Genomic DNA, 15649 nt, shown 5'->3' with positions numbered 1-15649 from the left:
TGTTTTTGCTGACACCAGTTGTTTCTAAACATTTTAGTATCCATGTGTGAGGCAATGAATCGAAGGCTTTCTTGTAGTCAATCCATGCAACACTTAGATTGGGTTTTTTTCTCTTGCAATTTTCTAACATCATTTTGTCAATCAGCAGCTGGTCTTTTGTGCCTCTGGTGTTCGGGCAATTTCCTTTCTGTTCAATTGGAAGCTGTTTGTTAGTTAATAAGTGTTGCATCACTTCATCTGCTATTATTCCAGTTAATAATTTGAACATGGTTGGCAGGCAGGTTATCGGTCTATAATTACTTGGAAGTGCACCTTTTGCTGGGTCTTTCATGATGAGATGAGTTTTCCCAGTTGTTAGCCATTGTTCAAAATCACCTCCTTGCAAAATGCTATTGAACTGTTTTGATAGTTGTTTATGAAGGCTTGTTAGGTGTTTAAGCCAAAAGCCATGCAGTTCATCATCGCCTGGTGCGGTCCAATTTTTAATTTTTGTTGCTCTTTCACTTATTAATTCTGGTGTTATTATTAGATCTTGCATTTGTTGGTTACATTTTTTGACCTCTTTGACCCAGCCTGCTTTTTTATTATAATCTATTGGATTGTCCCATAGTTTCCCCTAGAATTGCACTGTTTCTCCTTTATTTGGTGTTTCTATGTTTCTTGCAGTTTCTCCTTCTTTGCTTTGGTAGAAACATCTCTGATTCGACTGGAATTGGAGATGCTGCCTGTGTTGTGTAATTCTGGCTTCATATCTGCTAATCTTCTGTGACACTGCTGTTATTTGCTGCTTTATTATTTCCAGGACTTCTCTAATTTTCCTTGAATCTAGGTGGTATTTTTGGATCAGATACTGTTTGGTGTTTTCATTCTTCAGCTTCTTGTCTTTCATATCTTTCAATTTACTAGCATCTGATCTAAGCCTGGAGATGATGATAATGATGATTATATTATTATTGTTTATACAGTCAGACAGGTGTTATTGACTGGTTTGTTTTATCCAGGCATTGAGTCCTTCCCAAGGACCTGGGATGGCTTTATTTTATTGTCAATGTTGTTGCTGTTGTTATAGATATCAATAATAATAATAATAATAATTCTATTTCTATACCGCCCTTCCAAAAATGGCTCAGGGTAGTTTACACAGAGAAATAACAAACAAATAAGATGGAACCCTGTCCTCAAAGGGCTCACAATCTAAAAAGAAACATAAGATAGACACGAGCAACAGTCACTGGAGGTACTGTGCTGGGGGTGGATAGGGCCAGTTACTCTCCCCCTGCTAAATAAAGAGAATCACCACGTTAAAAGGTGCCTCTTTGCCAAGTTAGCAGGGGTCATGTGAGCCATTTCATATGGAGATATTTATTTTAGTAGCATAGCTAATGTTAAACTATTGCTTTCTTCCTGAAATATGTTTGTAAACCTAAGTTGTATATCAATTTTGACAGAAATTGTTGAATTATACTCATGCTAACCTCTCTCGCTCTGTGTGTGCATGTGCATGTGTGTGTACACATGCATACATGCAAACACCCTTAATCTGCAGATGGTTAGGTTCAAAGATTTACATAGGAAACATAGTAACATAGGAAGCTGCCACATACCAAGTCAGACCATTGGTCTATCTAGCTCAGTATTGTCTATCTGGCCTGCTCAATTTAGGCCCCCCAGCTGTTTTTATACTACAATTACCATAATCCCTAGCCACAGCAGCCAATAGCCAGGGATTATGAGAGTTGTAGGCCAACATCTGCAGGAGCACCAAAGTTGAGCAGCCCTGGGGGCAGTGGCTTCTCCAAGGTTGCAGGCAGGAATCTCTCTCAGCCCTATCTTGGAGATGCCAGGGAGGGAGCTTGGAACCTAGATGCTCTTCCCAGAGTGGCTCCATACCCTATGGGGAATATCTTACAGTGATTACACCTCTAGTTTCCCATTCAAATGCAACCAGGGCGGAACTTGCTTAGCTAAGGGGACAAGTCATGCTTGTTACCACAAGACTAGCTTTCCTCTCTTTCCTTATTGTGGCCATTTCTGTTCTATCATTTACTCTTATAAATCAGGACTGCTTCCTGCACTCTACAGAATATCATAGCTAAAATACTGGAGGAAAATATAGCAAAAGAAACAAGAAAGAAGACCACGAGTGTCAGAAAATGTAGGGGACAACCTATCTTTATGAAGGTGCAGCCATTCATAGTTGAAGGGATTAGCACAGAGCTCAATGGAACTGTCTTCTCTCTTTCCCATCTCCCTGACAGACCTTCAGCACAGAATGGGAAGAACCCCTGTTGCAGCCATTGTAAAGAATGGGAACATAGGTGTGTACTTCCTTTGCACTCATTTTAACCATTGTTCTCCTCCCTGGGGGCTCAGCCCCCAAATTATTTAAACTCAGAGCTCTATGTGTGTCTGTGTAGAGACATCCAGGTTGCAGAAGGGAGGGGAAAGGTCTCCACTAATGGATCATGCCCTTAGTGCAATATTGGCATGTTTTGCTTGAACTGCATAACATTTCACCTTGATTCCATTTGGTGGAATTGGTTCTTTTTATCTAAAGTATACAAAATGTAATTAGCCCTCAGAGAGTCTGTCTTTCAAAACAAAACACTACTGCTCAAGCAGGTGCAGCTGCATACAGTGTATCTCTGAGAATACTACTTCAGAGGGAATAGATAATGCTAATTTAGCAGATGACTTTGGAGGAGATCACTTTGTGGAATTATAAACATATTGTTACATTATCACTTTGTCTCACATTGCTTCTTCAAAGTGAATTATTGTGCTCTAGCATTTGCAACATAATTTTTCTGCCATTTATGAGGAACCTACTTCAACCTGATTTTCTTTTCTTTTTAAAAAGCTATCTGGAGGATACCTTCAGCATGTGCATCTGATGGGGATTATATTAATTCATCTTGTATTGGAATTTAATTTGAAATTCAACCTAATTTAATTTTTAAAAATGGGAAGGAGTGGAAGGACTGGCCTTAGGGAATCAAAACAGGGCAAGGCCCAAGAAGGGTGTGGACAGAATTAAGTCTGCTTGGGAAGCTTGGCAATGTGGGGCTTGGATGGGAGTCCTATAACCATCAGGTCTACATAGGACTGCCCTTTCCCACATGAACCTGCCAGGATATTGAGATTGGCCACAAGAAACCATTGTTCTTCTTGGGTCCCCCACCATTTGAGGTGAAGTAGGGGAAAGCCAGGATAAGGTCTTTTCTTTTGTGGCATCCCAACCCTGGAAAGTAAGCCCCAGGGACAGCTCACTTGATACTGACCACATTTGTACATAATGTGGAATCGCTAGTCCAATTGACCCATGGTTCTGCTCCCCCCTCTCCCCACTCTCCCATCTGAATTCAGACATAATGGAGAGCTTCTTCTCTGTAGTCAGCGAGACTGCAGAGAGGAATGGGGAACTGGCTGTGCAGGCTTCCTTCTTGCTTCTCAGACTTTTGGCTAAGATCAAGTGTAGCCCGTACAGCCAATCATGGCTGGAGTAGAGGGAGGAGCTTCCTCCCTCAGCTCCGGCTGAAAGGGACACAGCCTGAAGTTCCACATTCAGATGCAGTGTAGGCTGCATCCAACCTTGGGTTGCAGTGACAAAACTCACTACAACCTGAGGGTTCAGATTGGAGTCAGAAATTTGAAACCATGGGTTCGTCACCATGCCAAACTGCATTTGCGTGCATTTGCACGCAATGCTTTGGGAACCTCTGGTCCAACTCCGGCTCCACATTATGTGCAAATGCGACCACTGTTTACTATCTTTTCAATGCGACATGAAGAACTTTTTATTCACCCTTGCCTTTTAGTTGAAAGGCTAAAAACTAAAAACTTGAAAGGCTTCATGCTGTTTGATCTACTGCTATTCTATTGTATTGATGGACTATTTGTAAATGAGGATTTGTAAATAAATTGCTTGTGTAGGTAGCAGCAGAAGCTCCTCTGCATAGCTGCCAACTTGACTTTCTCACAATGCCTTGGATGGGGCATTACAATCTGGTACTCTGATCTGAGTTGGCAGGCTCAAACAGGAAATGTGCAAGACATTGTAAAAAGTCAACTGGATGGACAAATGGACAGGCTACTATTGGCAAAAGCTCTCAAAGTGAAGCCTCATACTCTGAAGCCTCATAAAAGGATATTTGACAAATCTATTAGCAGCCCCTTTTGGAAAACTGATTTCAGAAGACTGCATTATAGATAGATGGATGTGAAGAGTTCCATGGGTAGTGCTATATTCAGTTTTGGGAATGGGTTTTTTTGGATGAGAGCACATTGAAGTCTTACAACATTTTAGTAATATTTGCTTTATATACACTTATACAAGTGGAGCATCAGGTGGAGACAATTCACGTGTGCATTCCTACAAGGCATCAGATCTGGTAGCTCATATTAGGCTTCCAGAAAGAGGACCTGCACCTCACATGGTTCTTTTAGCATACTCTTTCTGACTCAGTCTCTCTCTATCCATTTCAAACTTCAAATGGTTTTGTCCTTTCACACACACACACACACACACACACACACACACACACACACACACTACCATCTGGAAAGAGGGCAGGTCTCCTGTACATTTAATAGCTGCAAAGAAGGGATTCTAGAAAGTGCAGCTCTTCTTTCCCCTGCATGACAAGCTGCACCTGCTAAGGTTCCCCCTTCTGAGCATCTTCTAAAGGTATAGGATACATGACCTCTTTCACATACGACAATCCTACACCATACATACACCTCCCCCAACATTAGGGATGTGCCCGAACTGGCTCAAGGCAGCTGCGAGCAGGGCGGGGATTGGGTCTTTTTAAAATGAGGTCCTTACCTACTCCTCTGCCACCTCACCACTTTTCCGGGTGCGACACTTGCATTTCAGAAGGCCCATATGTGGCTGCAGCGCTGCTCCATGTACAGTGCACAGCAGCCATATGCATGCCAACGCCACACACAGGATGCTGGGAGCAGTGCTGCAGCCACACATGGCCTTTTGAAACATGAGCGCCGCACCCGGAAAAGGGATGGAGCGGTACAGGAAAGGTAAGGACCTGCTTACCTCATCTTTAAAAAACCCAATCCCTGCTCTGCCAAGCCAGTTCAGCTGTGGGCATCTGAGCCAATATGGCACTTCCCTAAGGAGGCTCTGAACCAGCTTGAGCACATCCCCACCTGACATTAGCCCTCTCTCCTTAGCTGAGGGGAGGGGAGTGTGCCACCTTTCCTAAGAATGGCTTTCCCCATTCCACACATTTCAGAGAGAGATCTGGGCCCTGAGACAATCTTCTAACAATTAAACCTCATAAAGAAATATCTGCTGACTGTTAAGGAATATTATTTTGTCAGATCTTAGACCCCCAATCAGGCATAGCTTTAAGGCAAACCATACTGCTATACATGGATTTCACATTTTCATTGTGAGCATGCTAGCAGTAGTTTCTTCTGTTAGAAGCAGATTGGAACTGAAGTCTCGACAAAGTAGCCTCATCGTATTTATTCAAAAGTTTCAGCCAGCCTTTCCTTTTGTTTCCTTGACAGGACATCTTATTTCCATTAGGAAGCTAATGGGGTTTAAGAACATACTTGTCAGGGTGATTTACTTCCATTTTATAAAGCTCCAACATCAGTTGCTTCATTTTTCTCCACAATGTGGTGAAAATATAGCCTAGCTCATTCACAGTACTATAATGAACTCACTAAATTAACCCAAGCATTCTCTGTGTCTGGCCCTTTTCTCATGACGTACAGTATTCAGGGTGACTGAATGCACATATAGGGATAACAGGATTATGGCAGCAGATCCCACTTCCCAATCAATAAGTGTTCAGTTAAATGGCAGGGTCAGCCTTAGGAATGGGTTGCTCAGGGCTCCTCCCTGAAGGGGGCGCTAAGCTGAGCTTGTGCCCTATCACAAATGGACATGAACCATGGGAGGTGCTAAAGGCACTCTTTATCCTAGATGCTGTTTACTCTAGAGCCAGCACCATGTGTACAATTGGACCACTTCCGCACATCACACAAGTGTATGGTCTGTTTCATGCAAAAACTATATGTGTGTAAGGCTCTTTCCACACAGTCTAGAGCCCTGAAGAAGTACAGTCCCAATTGCAAGGAAAAATAAGACCTCTATGTGTGTTCAGTTGTACTCACAGACACCACAGAAACATTCAATTGAACATATAGAGGTAATCCCTCAACACACATGTTCACTCATGCTCGATATGACTTGAGAACAGGGCTTCAGCTGCATGTCTCTTTTGTGTCAATTTCCGAGTGGAAAGTCTGGAATTTTCCACATGCCTTGCAAGCCTCAGGTTTTGAATATATGCATATTACACAAATACGTAGATTAGGCATTATCTCAAATGAACCTGAAAGGTTGTTTCTCCTCCCTCACCTAATTTTGCCACTGGGTCCTGTCTTGATAATGGAGAGTATTTTTGGTATATGAAACTTCGCACTACAAAAAAAGGTTACATATATATGTCCCGTTTCCCCCCAGGAAGAGTGCTTTCAGATTTATGTCTTCATATAATGTGGTGTGAAATTGTTGGACTAATCCTAATGGCTGATTTTATGTGCTGCTCATATTACCATAGTCTGAAGGGCAATTAGCTGGCTGTCATAATTGTGTTAGAGAGGTCTGTGCCAAATTCAAGGTTTCTCTGGACCTAATGGGAATTCCCCTACATTTTGGAGCCTCTTGATTGTCTCTGAACATCTTATTTGTTTCTATATTTGCCAGTGGGGGCTCAAGAGCTCTGTATGCTTGAGGCAAAGTGCCAAAAGCTGCGCCTACTTGTGCACACCCTTTCCCTACTTTCTCTCTTCTTGTTTTAAAGCAGGGGACAGGAGGGCATTTTGTTGCCTCACTGGTGGCCCAATAATAAATCTGCTGCCTGAGGCAACTGCCTCATCTTATGGAAGGGTTGCCCCTGATACTTGCAGTTGCTATTGTACGTGGATACATTAGTGAACCATGGCATAAAGGATTCATTTGTACTATACTCCCAGATATCTTTATGAGAATGTAAATCTCTATCATTTGATATTAATCCTGCTAGGAGGGAGGATGCAGGTTGGGTGCAGAGCCATATGAGAATTATATGGCTCTGCCCACTTGATTGAAATATTCAGATATACCCCGCTAGGGATGTGCTCAAGGTCGAGTCGGCTTGCACACGAACTGGCCCAGCTCCAGTCCAGGGCCAGTATGGGGGTTGAGGGGGGAATGGCAGACTTACCACCATTGCTGGGCTCTGAGGGAGCTGTTGTGGCTGTGTGGGGGACCTCCCGATGTCCCTCCTCCCCCTGCCAGCCTTCCCTGGTCATTTGTAGCCCATTATGGGCCTTTCTGCAGTGGTGGTGGCCATTTTGGAGGCTGCTGTGCATGCCCATTGGCTACCTGTGTGGCCAGGTCATGACACAGGCCCATAATGCAGAGAGGCCTGAAATGTCCTGTAATGGGCTGAAAATGACCGGGGTGGGCGTGGGCGGGAGAGCAGGGACAGCATCCCCTGGAGCCCAGCAATGGCAGTAAGTCTGCCATTCCCACCCCCCACCCCCATTTCCCCACCCCCACTGAGACAGGTCCAAACTGGTTTGGACTAGAGGCAGACCAGGCCCGGCTCTAGTGTGTGCAGAACTGGACTGGACCCAGTTTAGTTAGAGTCCGGTTCCACTTAAAGCGAACTGGGTTTCCTGGTTTCTTGCACACCCCAACACCCCACTATTAATGGGAGACTGCAATACATATGAGCAGCTCCTACACCACTGTGTATGGTGTAGCACTCCTACACCATATGTGAAAGGGCCTGACTTCAGTGGCCAGAATCCTGACTCAGGCAGCATGTGTGCTGTAGGCCAGAGTGCCTATGCAGCAGAAGGTGGTGGGGGACACATTTTCCCAATCTCCTCTTCCCCTGAAAGTGCCATGAGCACCTGAAAATAAGGCTGTGTGACACCCCCCCCCCCACTCCCCTGGACATTTTTGCAGATGACATGGGACACTTCTGGGGAAAGGGGAGATTGGCAAAAATCCTTCCCCCACATAGCCACCATGACTAATCCTTCCACTGTATGGATGTTGAACAATGAAATTTATACGCAAAGATGGGTGGTTTCTTATGCAACAATTGTTATTCAGGCAGAGGTGTCTGAGTACAAAATACCTGGATGCTGTAACAATTATGAAGGATACATGACTTGGTACTGAAGCGCGTATTGCTTCAGTATTATGCAGTATTACTTCTGCATATTATCTATCAAATGCTGTCAGATACAAAATACCAGTATATGTCAACTATCAAATACAGTCAGATATTAAATTGTATCCCATATCAGCCATGAAATTCTGTAAATATGGCATTACACCAAGGAGTGTTTAACTTGTCTTCTGGTAAGTCAGGATTCTTTGGAAACATCCCAGGGGGTTCTAAATAAGAAGGAAAGTATTGGTTAACATGTTCCCCCAAAAGGCCTCTTGCCCACCACTACTGATAATTTTCTGCACTATACAGCCTCAGGAATGCTGGGCATATTCTGGAACCTATTGAGCCCTTTCTTATGATCCCGTAAGCAGGCTAGAGGGTGAGTGGAGGGGAAGGCTGCTGCAGCTTACCTTCCCTGCAGATGATCTAGAAGACTTGCTGGGAGCTGTGGTGTTTCTGGATAATCCATTCTTTGATGCAGGCCAGCTTTTGAACAGGGCTTTAGTTACTTGTATTCCAGTCCTGGAGTAGAGGTGGGGCTAACAAAAAGAGCCAGTAGCTAGAGCACTGAAAAGCAGTCTGCACTTGCCTCTTTTTTCATTAAACTATTAATATTCCTGATTCCAATCCACTGCCTTGTCCTTGCATACCACAGCTCTTTCCCTTGGATTCTACAGGTGCACAGATCATGCACCCAGACAAGCCTCGGCAGCACAGAGGTTTGGGGGCCAGGACACGTTTTCCCAGCCCCAGAAATCCCACAATGCATGGCATGAGTGCACAGTGCATTGTGGGGATCCTCCCAGTGATGGCTCGAAGCCTACTAGTGGTGTGCGACAGAACCACCACCTGCTGGTTCGAAGGTGGGGGGATAGTTTTAAGGACTGGGGGGTGCTCTCCCCACCCTGCTGCATTTCCCCCACCAGCACTGTGTCTAAAAATGGTCTCGCAGGGCGGCAGCGTACTGCCTTGCCGCCCTGGTGTACACCGGAGCGGAAATACCTAGAAGTGCTTGGAGCATGTGCAAACACGCACCCAGAACTTCCAGCCACTTCCAGCCAAGGAGGAAACAGGGCAGCAGGGAGGTATGCTGCCGCCCTGACGGAGTCTTTACAAACACTGGAGTGACAGCAGGGGAGAAGCAAGGGGGGGTAAGTGCACCCTCCCCCACCCTAAAAGTTGCCTCCCTACCTTTGAACCAGTCCCTGCCGGTTCCATGCACATCCCTACACCAGGTTGGTCACTCTGTTTCTTCAAATAGTTTGTGCAGATGGTTAATGTAGTATCAAAATTCCATGTGAGGAGGTGACTCAGGTGAACTGACTGGCATGGGGAGCAGTAAAGCACGTGATGATAAGTGGAACAGCACACCAAGAGGGGGACCTTCCTTATTGTGTGGTAGATGGAGTCAGTGAGACATTTTGCCTGAAACGGTCCATCAAGTACTGAAACCCAAGCATTATTGGGTAGCAAATATAGATACCCAAATATTTGGTATAAAGTCACTACATGTTTATCTTGCAGATCTGTCCTAAAACACACAATTCTAGATATATATTTCTTTTGTGAATAGCTTTATAAGTTGGTTACATAAGAGCAAGGCCACATAATTCACAGATGAAAAGATAATCAAACTTATGATTGAGATGCAAGATTCTTAAAAACAATGTGATCGACATCCTTAATACCCACAATCAAATAATTAGGGGGGTAAACTGCCCAGAGAGAAACTAGGCAAACATTAGCATTATTCTTCTGAAAGGGAAGCAAATGCTGACAGCTTAGGAAGGTGTATTCTATTTTGTGGTAGACTGGAGAAGCTGACAAGAAGAACATTTGTTATTTGATGAGTTTTGACATGCTTCAAAATGCAGCAAAGTGATGTTTCTGCTGGGGGGTTACTATTTTTTAATGGAAAAACTGTATTCATGATGCGAGTTTTGTAACAGATGTCAAGTATAGCGAAGTGAGGTATAATTAACTCCATTTTATTGGCATGGGAGCAGTAAAGCAGATACTTCTAGAGACACACGCATTATTTGCCGGGCTTCTTTTTATGAGAATAATGCAGAATTCAGCATATTCACCTCTAAGAAACAACTGAAATGTACAGGGAGCAATTCTGCTTGCTCTGTGTATGAAGAGTAGGGTATGGAAAAGCTCTGGTGGGGTGAATATAGCCCATCCTTACACTCACCTCCTTTGGTGCTTCGATGCCTGGCTGCTGTTGATTTCTGCATGTACAACATCACTGCCAGCCCATTCACTTCAAAATGAGACATCTCATGCTTCCTGTTGAAGCATTCAGCAACCAGCTTCAGCTAATGCAGGGGCAAATAGGGGCATCCACCAATCTGGCATTTGCTAGAAGGACCATAAAGTAGCACTGTATTTGGACTGGTATCTGTAGCATTGGCAAAGAAGAGGGACAACTCTCTCTTTTGGACCCAGTGGCAGAGGGCAGAGTTGTAGCAGAAAGGCTCAGGCTGCACACAGCCAATCTCTTATATCTAACCCTTATACCAAAATGTAAGCTTCACAGCTAGAGTTGGCTTCCATTAATTTCAATGGGAAATCCATCCCAATTGAATTTTTTTGAAGCCAATTTTTTAAAACGATTAAAGGAAACCATTAACATATTAAAGATATCGATCACATTGTTTTTCAGAACTGACAGCCCCAAATTCATTCCCCATCTACACCAGGTAGTGGTTTGCTAATAACAATGGCAAGGTTTCAGTCTTTGACAAATGTTAATAAGGAAGCTGCAGTGCTAACACTCTGAGCAGAAATAACCCTGTACGGCTGCCCTGGAATTTCTACTCCTCAAGGAAGTAAGGGAAAGAAACTCTTTCACATATCCATTCACCACTGTTCTAGGTTACCCTCATTTTATCTTCTTTAAAGTAGTTCAGCTTTTCCAGAAAGTTTCCTGCTGTGCATACATTCAGCTCAGCAGGGCCAAGCTCATTACCTGATCTCCTTAAGTAGGTGAGAAGCATTACCAAAGTCTCCAATGCAATCTCAGCAGCACACTTTGGGTAAAGGGGAGGGGGGAGAAAAACAAAACACCTTCATGTTTATATAAGAGAAGGCAAGTTATTTTCTCCTCTTTTGAAAATGACGTCCATAAGGCTTCCATGAAACCAACAAATATACATAAACAGATACTCATAAGCCCATAAATGTGAGCAATTATGATTAGGTCATTTCAGCAGGCTCTTGATTATATTGGGGGGTGCTACCATTTATTCACTATAATTAGTTTTTATGACATAGCTGAGAAATCTGATAACAAAGCTTATATTTATTAACAAGTTTCTACTGCAGCATGTATAAACTGGTCATGACCCAGCCATATAGGGTCCCACTGCGCAGGCATGGTGGCCTCCAAAATGCCTGTCACACTGGGGAACAGGCCCGGAAAAGGCCGAAGATGCCTGAACCAGGTGACTTTTACAAAAATGAAGGCTGTCGGAGGGAGGGGGAACCTCCGTGGACCCCCCACCACCACCACCTTGGAGAAACCCCCTGAAGGGAGTAAGTTAAAAAAGAATTCCTCCCCCCACAAAAAAATGTTTGACAAACCCCCAAACTGGGGTGTGTGTGTGTTTGGTCTGGGGTTGAGCCGAGCTGGGGGTGGTTTGGCTCGACCCTAAACCTTCGAACTGAACCAGTTTGATATTAAACCAGTTCAGATTCGAACCTGTTTGCACACCCCTACTACAACTAATTGTTAATTGTTAATTTGGCCAAGCTATCTTTGAGACATGTTTTGCACCAGAGAAATCCCCTTTATCGCCCCCACCACCACCACCACCACCACTGGGTTAATAACCACTCTTGGAGGCTTGTAAAAGGTAAAGAACAAAGAAAAAAACTTTTATTCCATTACTATAGACTGGTTCTGTCTAAGGCTTTTAACTTTTTAGAAACACTTAAACATTCTTAATTGGTTACAAGAATGCTTCAAAAACACCCCAAATTATTCTGAGGCAGCACAGTTTAAAATTTAGTTACTTAGTTGCAAATAACAGATATTTAGGAAATGCATAGCACACACAAATCAGAATAAATTTCCTGATGCAAAGTCTGACTACACAAACTGTTCCCTAAACTGGGTTCCCAAAGCCACAAAGTCCTGGCTTCCCCTTTCCTTGACTCACTGAACTCCTAATGAGAATCAAGCCTCCTGAAGATCTCCCATCCTGAGAGATTACCCTGCAGCCTCCAGCCATGAGGCATCTGACCTCATGCTAGTCAGCACTCTCTGCCCTGACTTCCTTTCTTGTTCCAAGAATTCTCCCCTGCAGCTCTCATGGCCCACCCACCTGTTGGACTGATTGGTCAAACCCTGGAGGTTACCAGCCTGTCAGTCAAGACAAGGGTTCACCTCCTGTTAACTTTTTAGAGGGAGGGGAGGCTGGTCATTACAGAATTATAATAAAGGAGACTGCCTTTGGTCTTTATTTGTTTGTCTCTCCTTTAGATGCAACGTTCCTGTCATTCTCTAGTTGATTGACTCTTTTTAATGGAGAGTCCCACCCCTCCCCACATGCAGAACCAAAAAATCAACTACATATTTTCCTCCATTAATGAAAAAACATGATTGCTTTCTGGAAAATATACCCCTATTTCATAATATTTATCTGATCTGAAAAACACTAAAGAAATTCAAGTCATCACAGAGTTTGGTGGAGAACCCAGACAAACACTGTACAAATATCTACTGGACTAAGCTGTCCCAAGAAACATAATCTGCTTCTAAGCATGGGGGGATGAGGTCAGTGATTTAAAAGGCTTCTGGCTGCATTGCATCTAAAGATACCCCCACAAGATGGTCACCAACAGAAGAACTAGTAGATGTCACCTGGAGAGAAATACTCCATTGTATACTTGTGAAACAAATGTCTCCCAGACAATACTCAATTCACATACAGAGCTACCTGTCATAGATAAGTGGATATGGCACTCACAGTGAGAGAGCTTAGGCAAGTCACAGACTCCTTGGCATATGGGCTGGCACCTGAAAAGAATGACACCTCTGCTATGAAGTGCTTAAGTGTTACAAGGCAAGCCTGTTATTATCAAGGGCAGCTCCAGAAGGGGGGCAAAGGTGCAAGCCCCACCTCAGAAAAGTAATTCCCCCATCTGCCTCCCCATTTCTGCTTCAGAAATCTAATGTGGGGCACAGCTTGACCACTGAAAAATGCACTTTGCCCCTTTTTTTCCTGGTGCCACCACTGTTTATTATTCTATTTCCTGTCACCTTCTTGCTGCACTGCCAGAGCCGGTGAGTGTTTCTGTAACGCTAACATTAGCAACCATGTTATTACAAAGGCAGCCATGGAGATCGGAATATCTGTGGAAAATCCCCCTCTGTCCTCTCCACTCACATAGAGAAAACATTTGCTAGAATAAATGAGGAGTCTTTCAAAATATTTTAATTTGAATGTATCCTGAGACATACTGCCTCTACAGGGCAAGAACTGCTGTGTGAAATGGCATCTAAATTTCCCTCCAGGGATGGTATTAACCTGTGTTCCAGATGCTCCGTTTGTTGTGTGGTATTCAATCAACAAGAAATTTGAGAATGGGTGTTTAGGTCAGGGGTTGGCATTGTTAGACAGCTGCTGAGAGCAGAGCACAAGCCCTCAGAAGAGTCTGCTGCTAACCCCTGAGAGACTACCTAAGGCCTTAGCCTTTGTGTAGTGGTGGTGGAGTCATTCTCTCAGGGCCCACCCAGGGACAAAGGGATCCATGGAAGGCAGTTTGTTGAGGCCTCTCTGAAACCTGGAGATAGCCCAGCTGAATAAATTCAGGTCTGTTCAATATACTTTGTTTAGTAAGTTTGGTATATTTCATTAAATGAGCATTTTCAAAACTGTCCATTCCATGTAAAATTAACAGGAGCACAGTGTTAACTTCATAGTCTGAGATTGTAACCTAGTTGAGTGAACTGTTTGCATCAATATGTGCTTCACTTTCTTTAGGCACAAATGAGGACAGGCTGCTGGCATAGCATTGGCTCCTGCAACTGGCAGGAAATATAAAGCCTCTGCATTGGCCAGGCCTGGTATAAATATTATGAGCCAGGTCTTCTGGCCTTGCCTGATTAAAGCACTTTTCAATCATGTTCCTCGTTCAGCTCTTTAACAAGTGAACACGAGGCCTACCACTCCAGATCTGAATTTGGAGAGAGCTATTGGTGGCCCTGGTCTAGCTCTGACATGAGCCCTATTCACATGCTATATTCAGTACTTGTTCAATCAATGTACAGTGTACACAGGTATAGATCTGCATTAAACCCTGTTCGGACATTATGTTGTACCTGTATTCAGATGCCTATACACGCATACTTAAAAATAAATAAATTAGTGAATGGCTGCACCTGGGTTCGTTTTAAAAGTAAACTTGGGTATAGGTCCCACAAATTTAGGATACTGATAGGGGGTGTACTGCTGCATCTGTGTTCAATGTAACATGTGAACAGCTGTACTTGAAGAGCTACACCTGTGTACACTATAAACAGATTGTATGAGTGTTGAACATAACATGTGAATAGGGCTTCTGAGGGACCTGTACCCATGTTCATTTTTAAAATGAATGCAGGTAATCATTCACACAGAACATGTACATGTACAACATAGTAAGCCCTTTCTCTGAACGCAATAACAATATAGTGAGCCCTTTCTCATGAGCAGTGAGAAAGGGCTACCTGGTTTCTGGGGAGGAAGCCTGAAAGCACTTAACTCCCTACAGACAATCTATCCCCCGTCCCTGGGTGGGCAGATCGCCTGCCCACATGAGCACCAGCTGCTGCTGGTAGCTCCAAGGGCCAGGGTGCCAGGATGCAGTGCAGCACCCCCTGGAGCTCAAATAATGCACCGTGCAAGTGTGTGGTGCATTATGGGGACCCCCCGTCGAGTCTGCCAACCATGGCAAAACTGGGCTGCGCTCCCTTAGCCTGGTTTTGCATGCACGTGTGAATAGCCTCAGTGTCTGAAAAGGGCTACAGAGTTAAGCCAATGACGAGTGTTCTACATATGCTATTGTAAAGCCTTATTATTATTACTGGATCACAGATCCTGGCGCAGTTGAAAGGAATGCTGCAACTTAAGGTGTAAAACAGGTGTTTGTTTTTTAAAATGTCTGAGTGTGTTTTCATTTCATTTAACAACATAACTTCCAATATGAAAATAATCCTACATCAAAGAAAATACCAATCTGATTTTGCATTCTTCTTGTTCACTCTTTGCAGAAATTGAAAAGTTCCAAAGCTCTGATGAGAAAAAGGAAGATGAAGAGAAAAAATACCTTGATGTCATCAGCAACAAAAATATAAAACTGTCAGAAAGAGTATTGATTCCTGTCAAACAGTATCCAAAGGTATTGTAATAACTATATAATACAAGACACTGTATGCTATCTTGATAGATGAT

General features: G+C 43.6%; 1 protein-coding gene across 24 annotated transcripts in view; it reads left to right on the top strand.

Annotated features, from left to right (window-relative positions):
- The window catches only part of KHDRBS2 (KH RNA binding domain containing, signal transduction associated 2), a 655851-nt gene that overhangs the window by 120943 nt on the left and 519259 nt on the right, over window positions 1-15649 (top strand). For all 24 annotated transcript variants that reach the window (XR_008313984.1, XR_008313986.1, XR_008313983.1 and 21 more), the window contains exon 2: window positions 15469-15596. Coding sequence is in view for 1 of the 24 variants with exons in the window: in XM_053286503.1 (XP_053142478.1) it covers window positions 15469-15596 (128 nt within the window). In the remaining 23 variants the exon portion in view is untranslated. The remainder of the gene's footprint in view (window positions 1-15468; window positions 15597-15649) is intronic.

The sequence above is a fragment of the Hemicordylus capensis genome, chromosome 1 (genome assembly GCF_027244095.1).
Source record: "Hemicordylus capensis ecotype Gifberg chromosome 1, rHemCap1.1.pri, whole genome shotgun sequence".
Lineage (NCBI taxonomy): Eukaryota > Metazoa > Chordata > Lepidosauria > Squamata > Cordylidae > Hemicordylus > Hemicordylus capensis.
The sequence above is the reverse complement of the archived record's forward strand: the minus strand, read 5'-3'. Positions and strand labels throughout refer to the sequence as shown.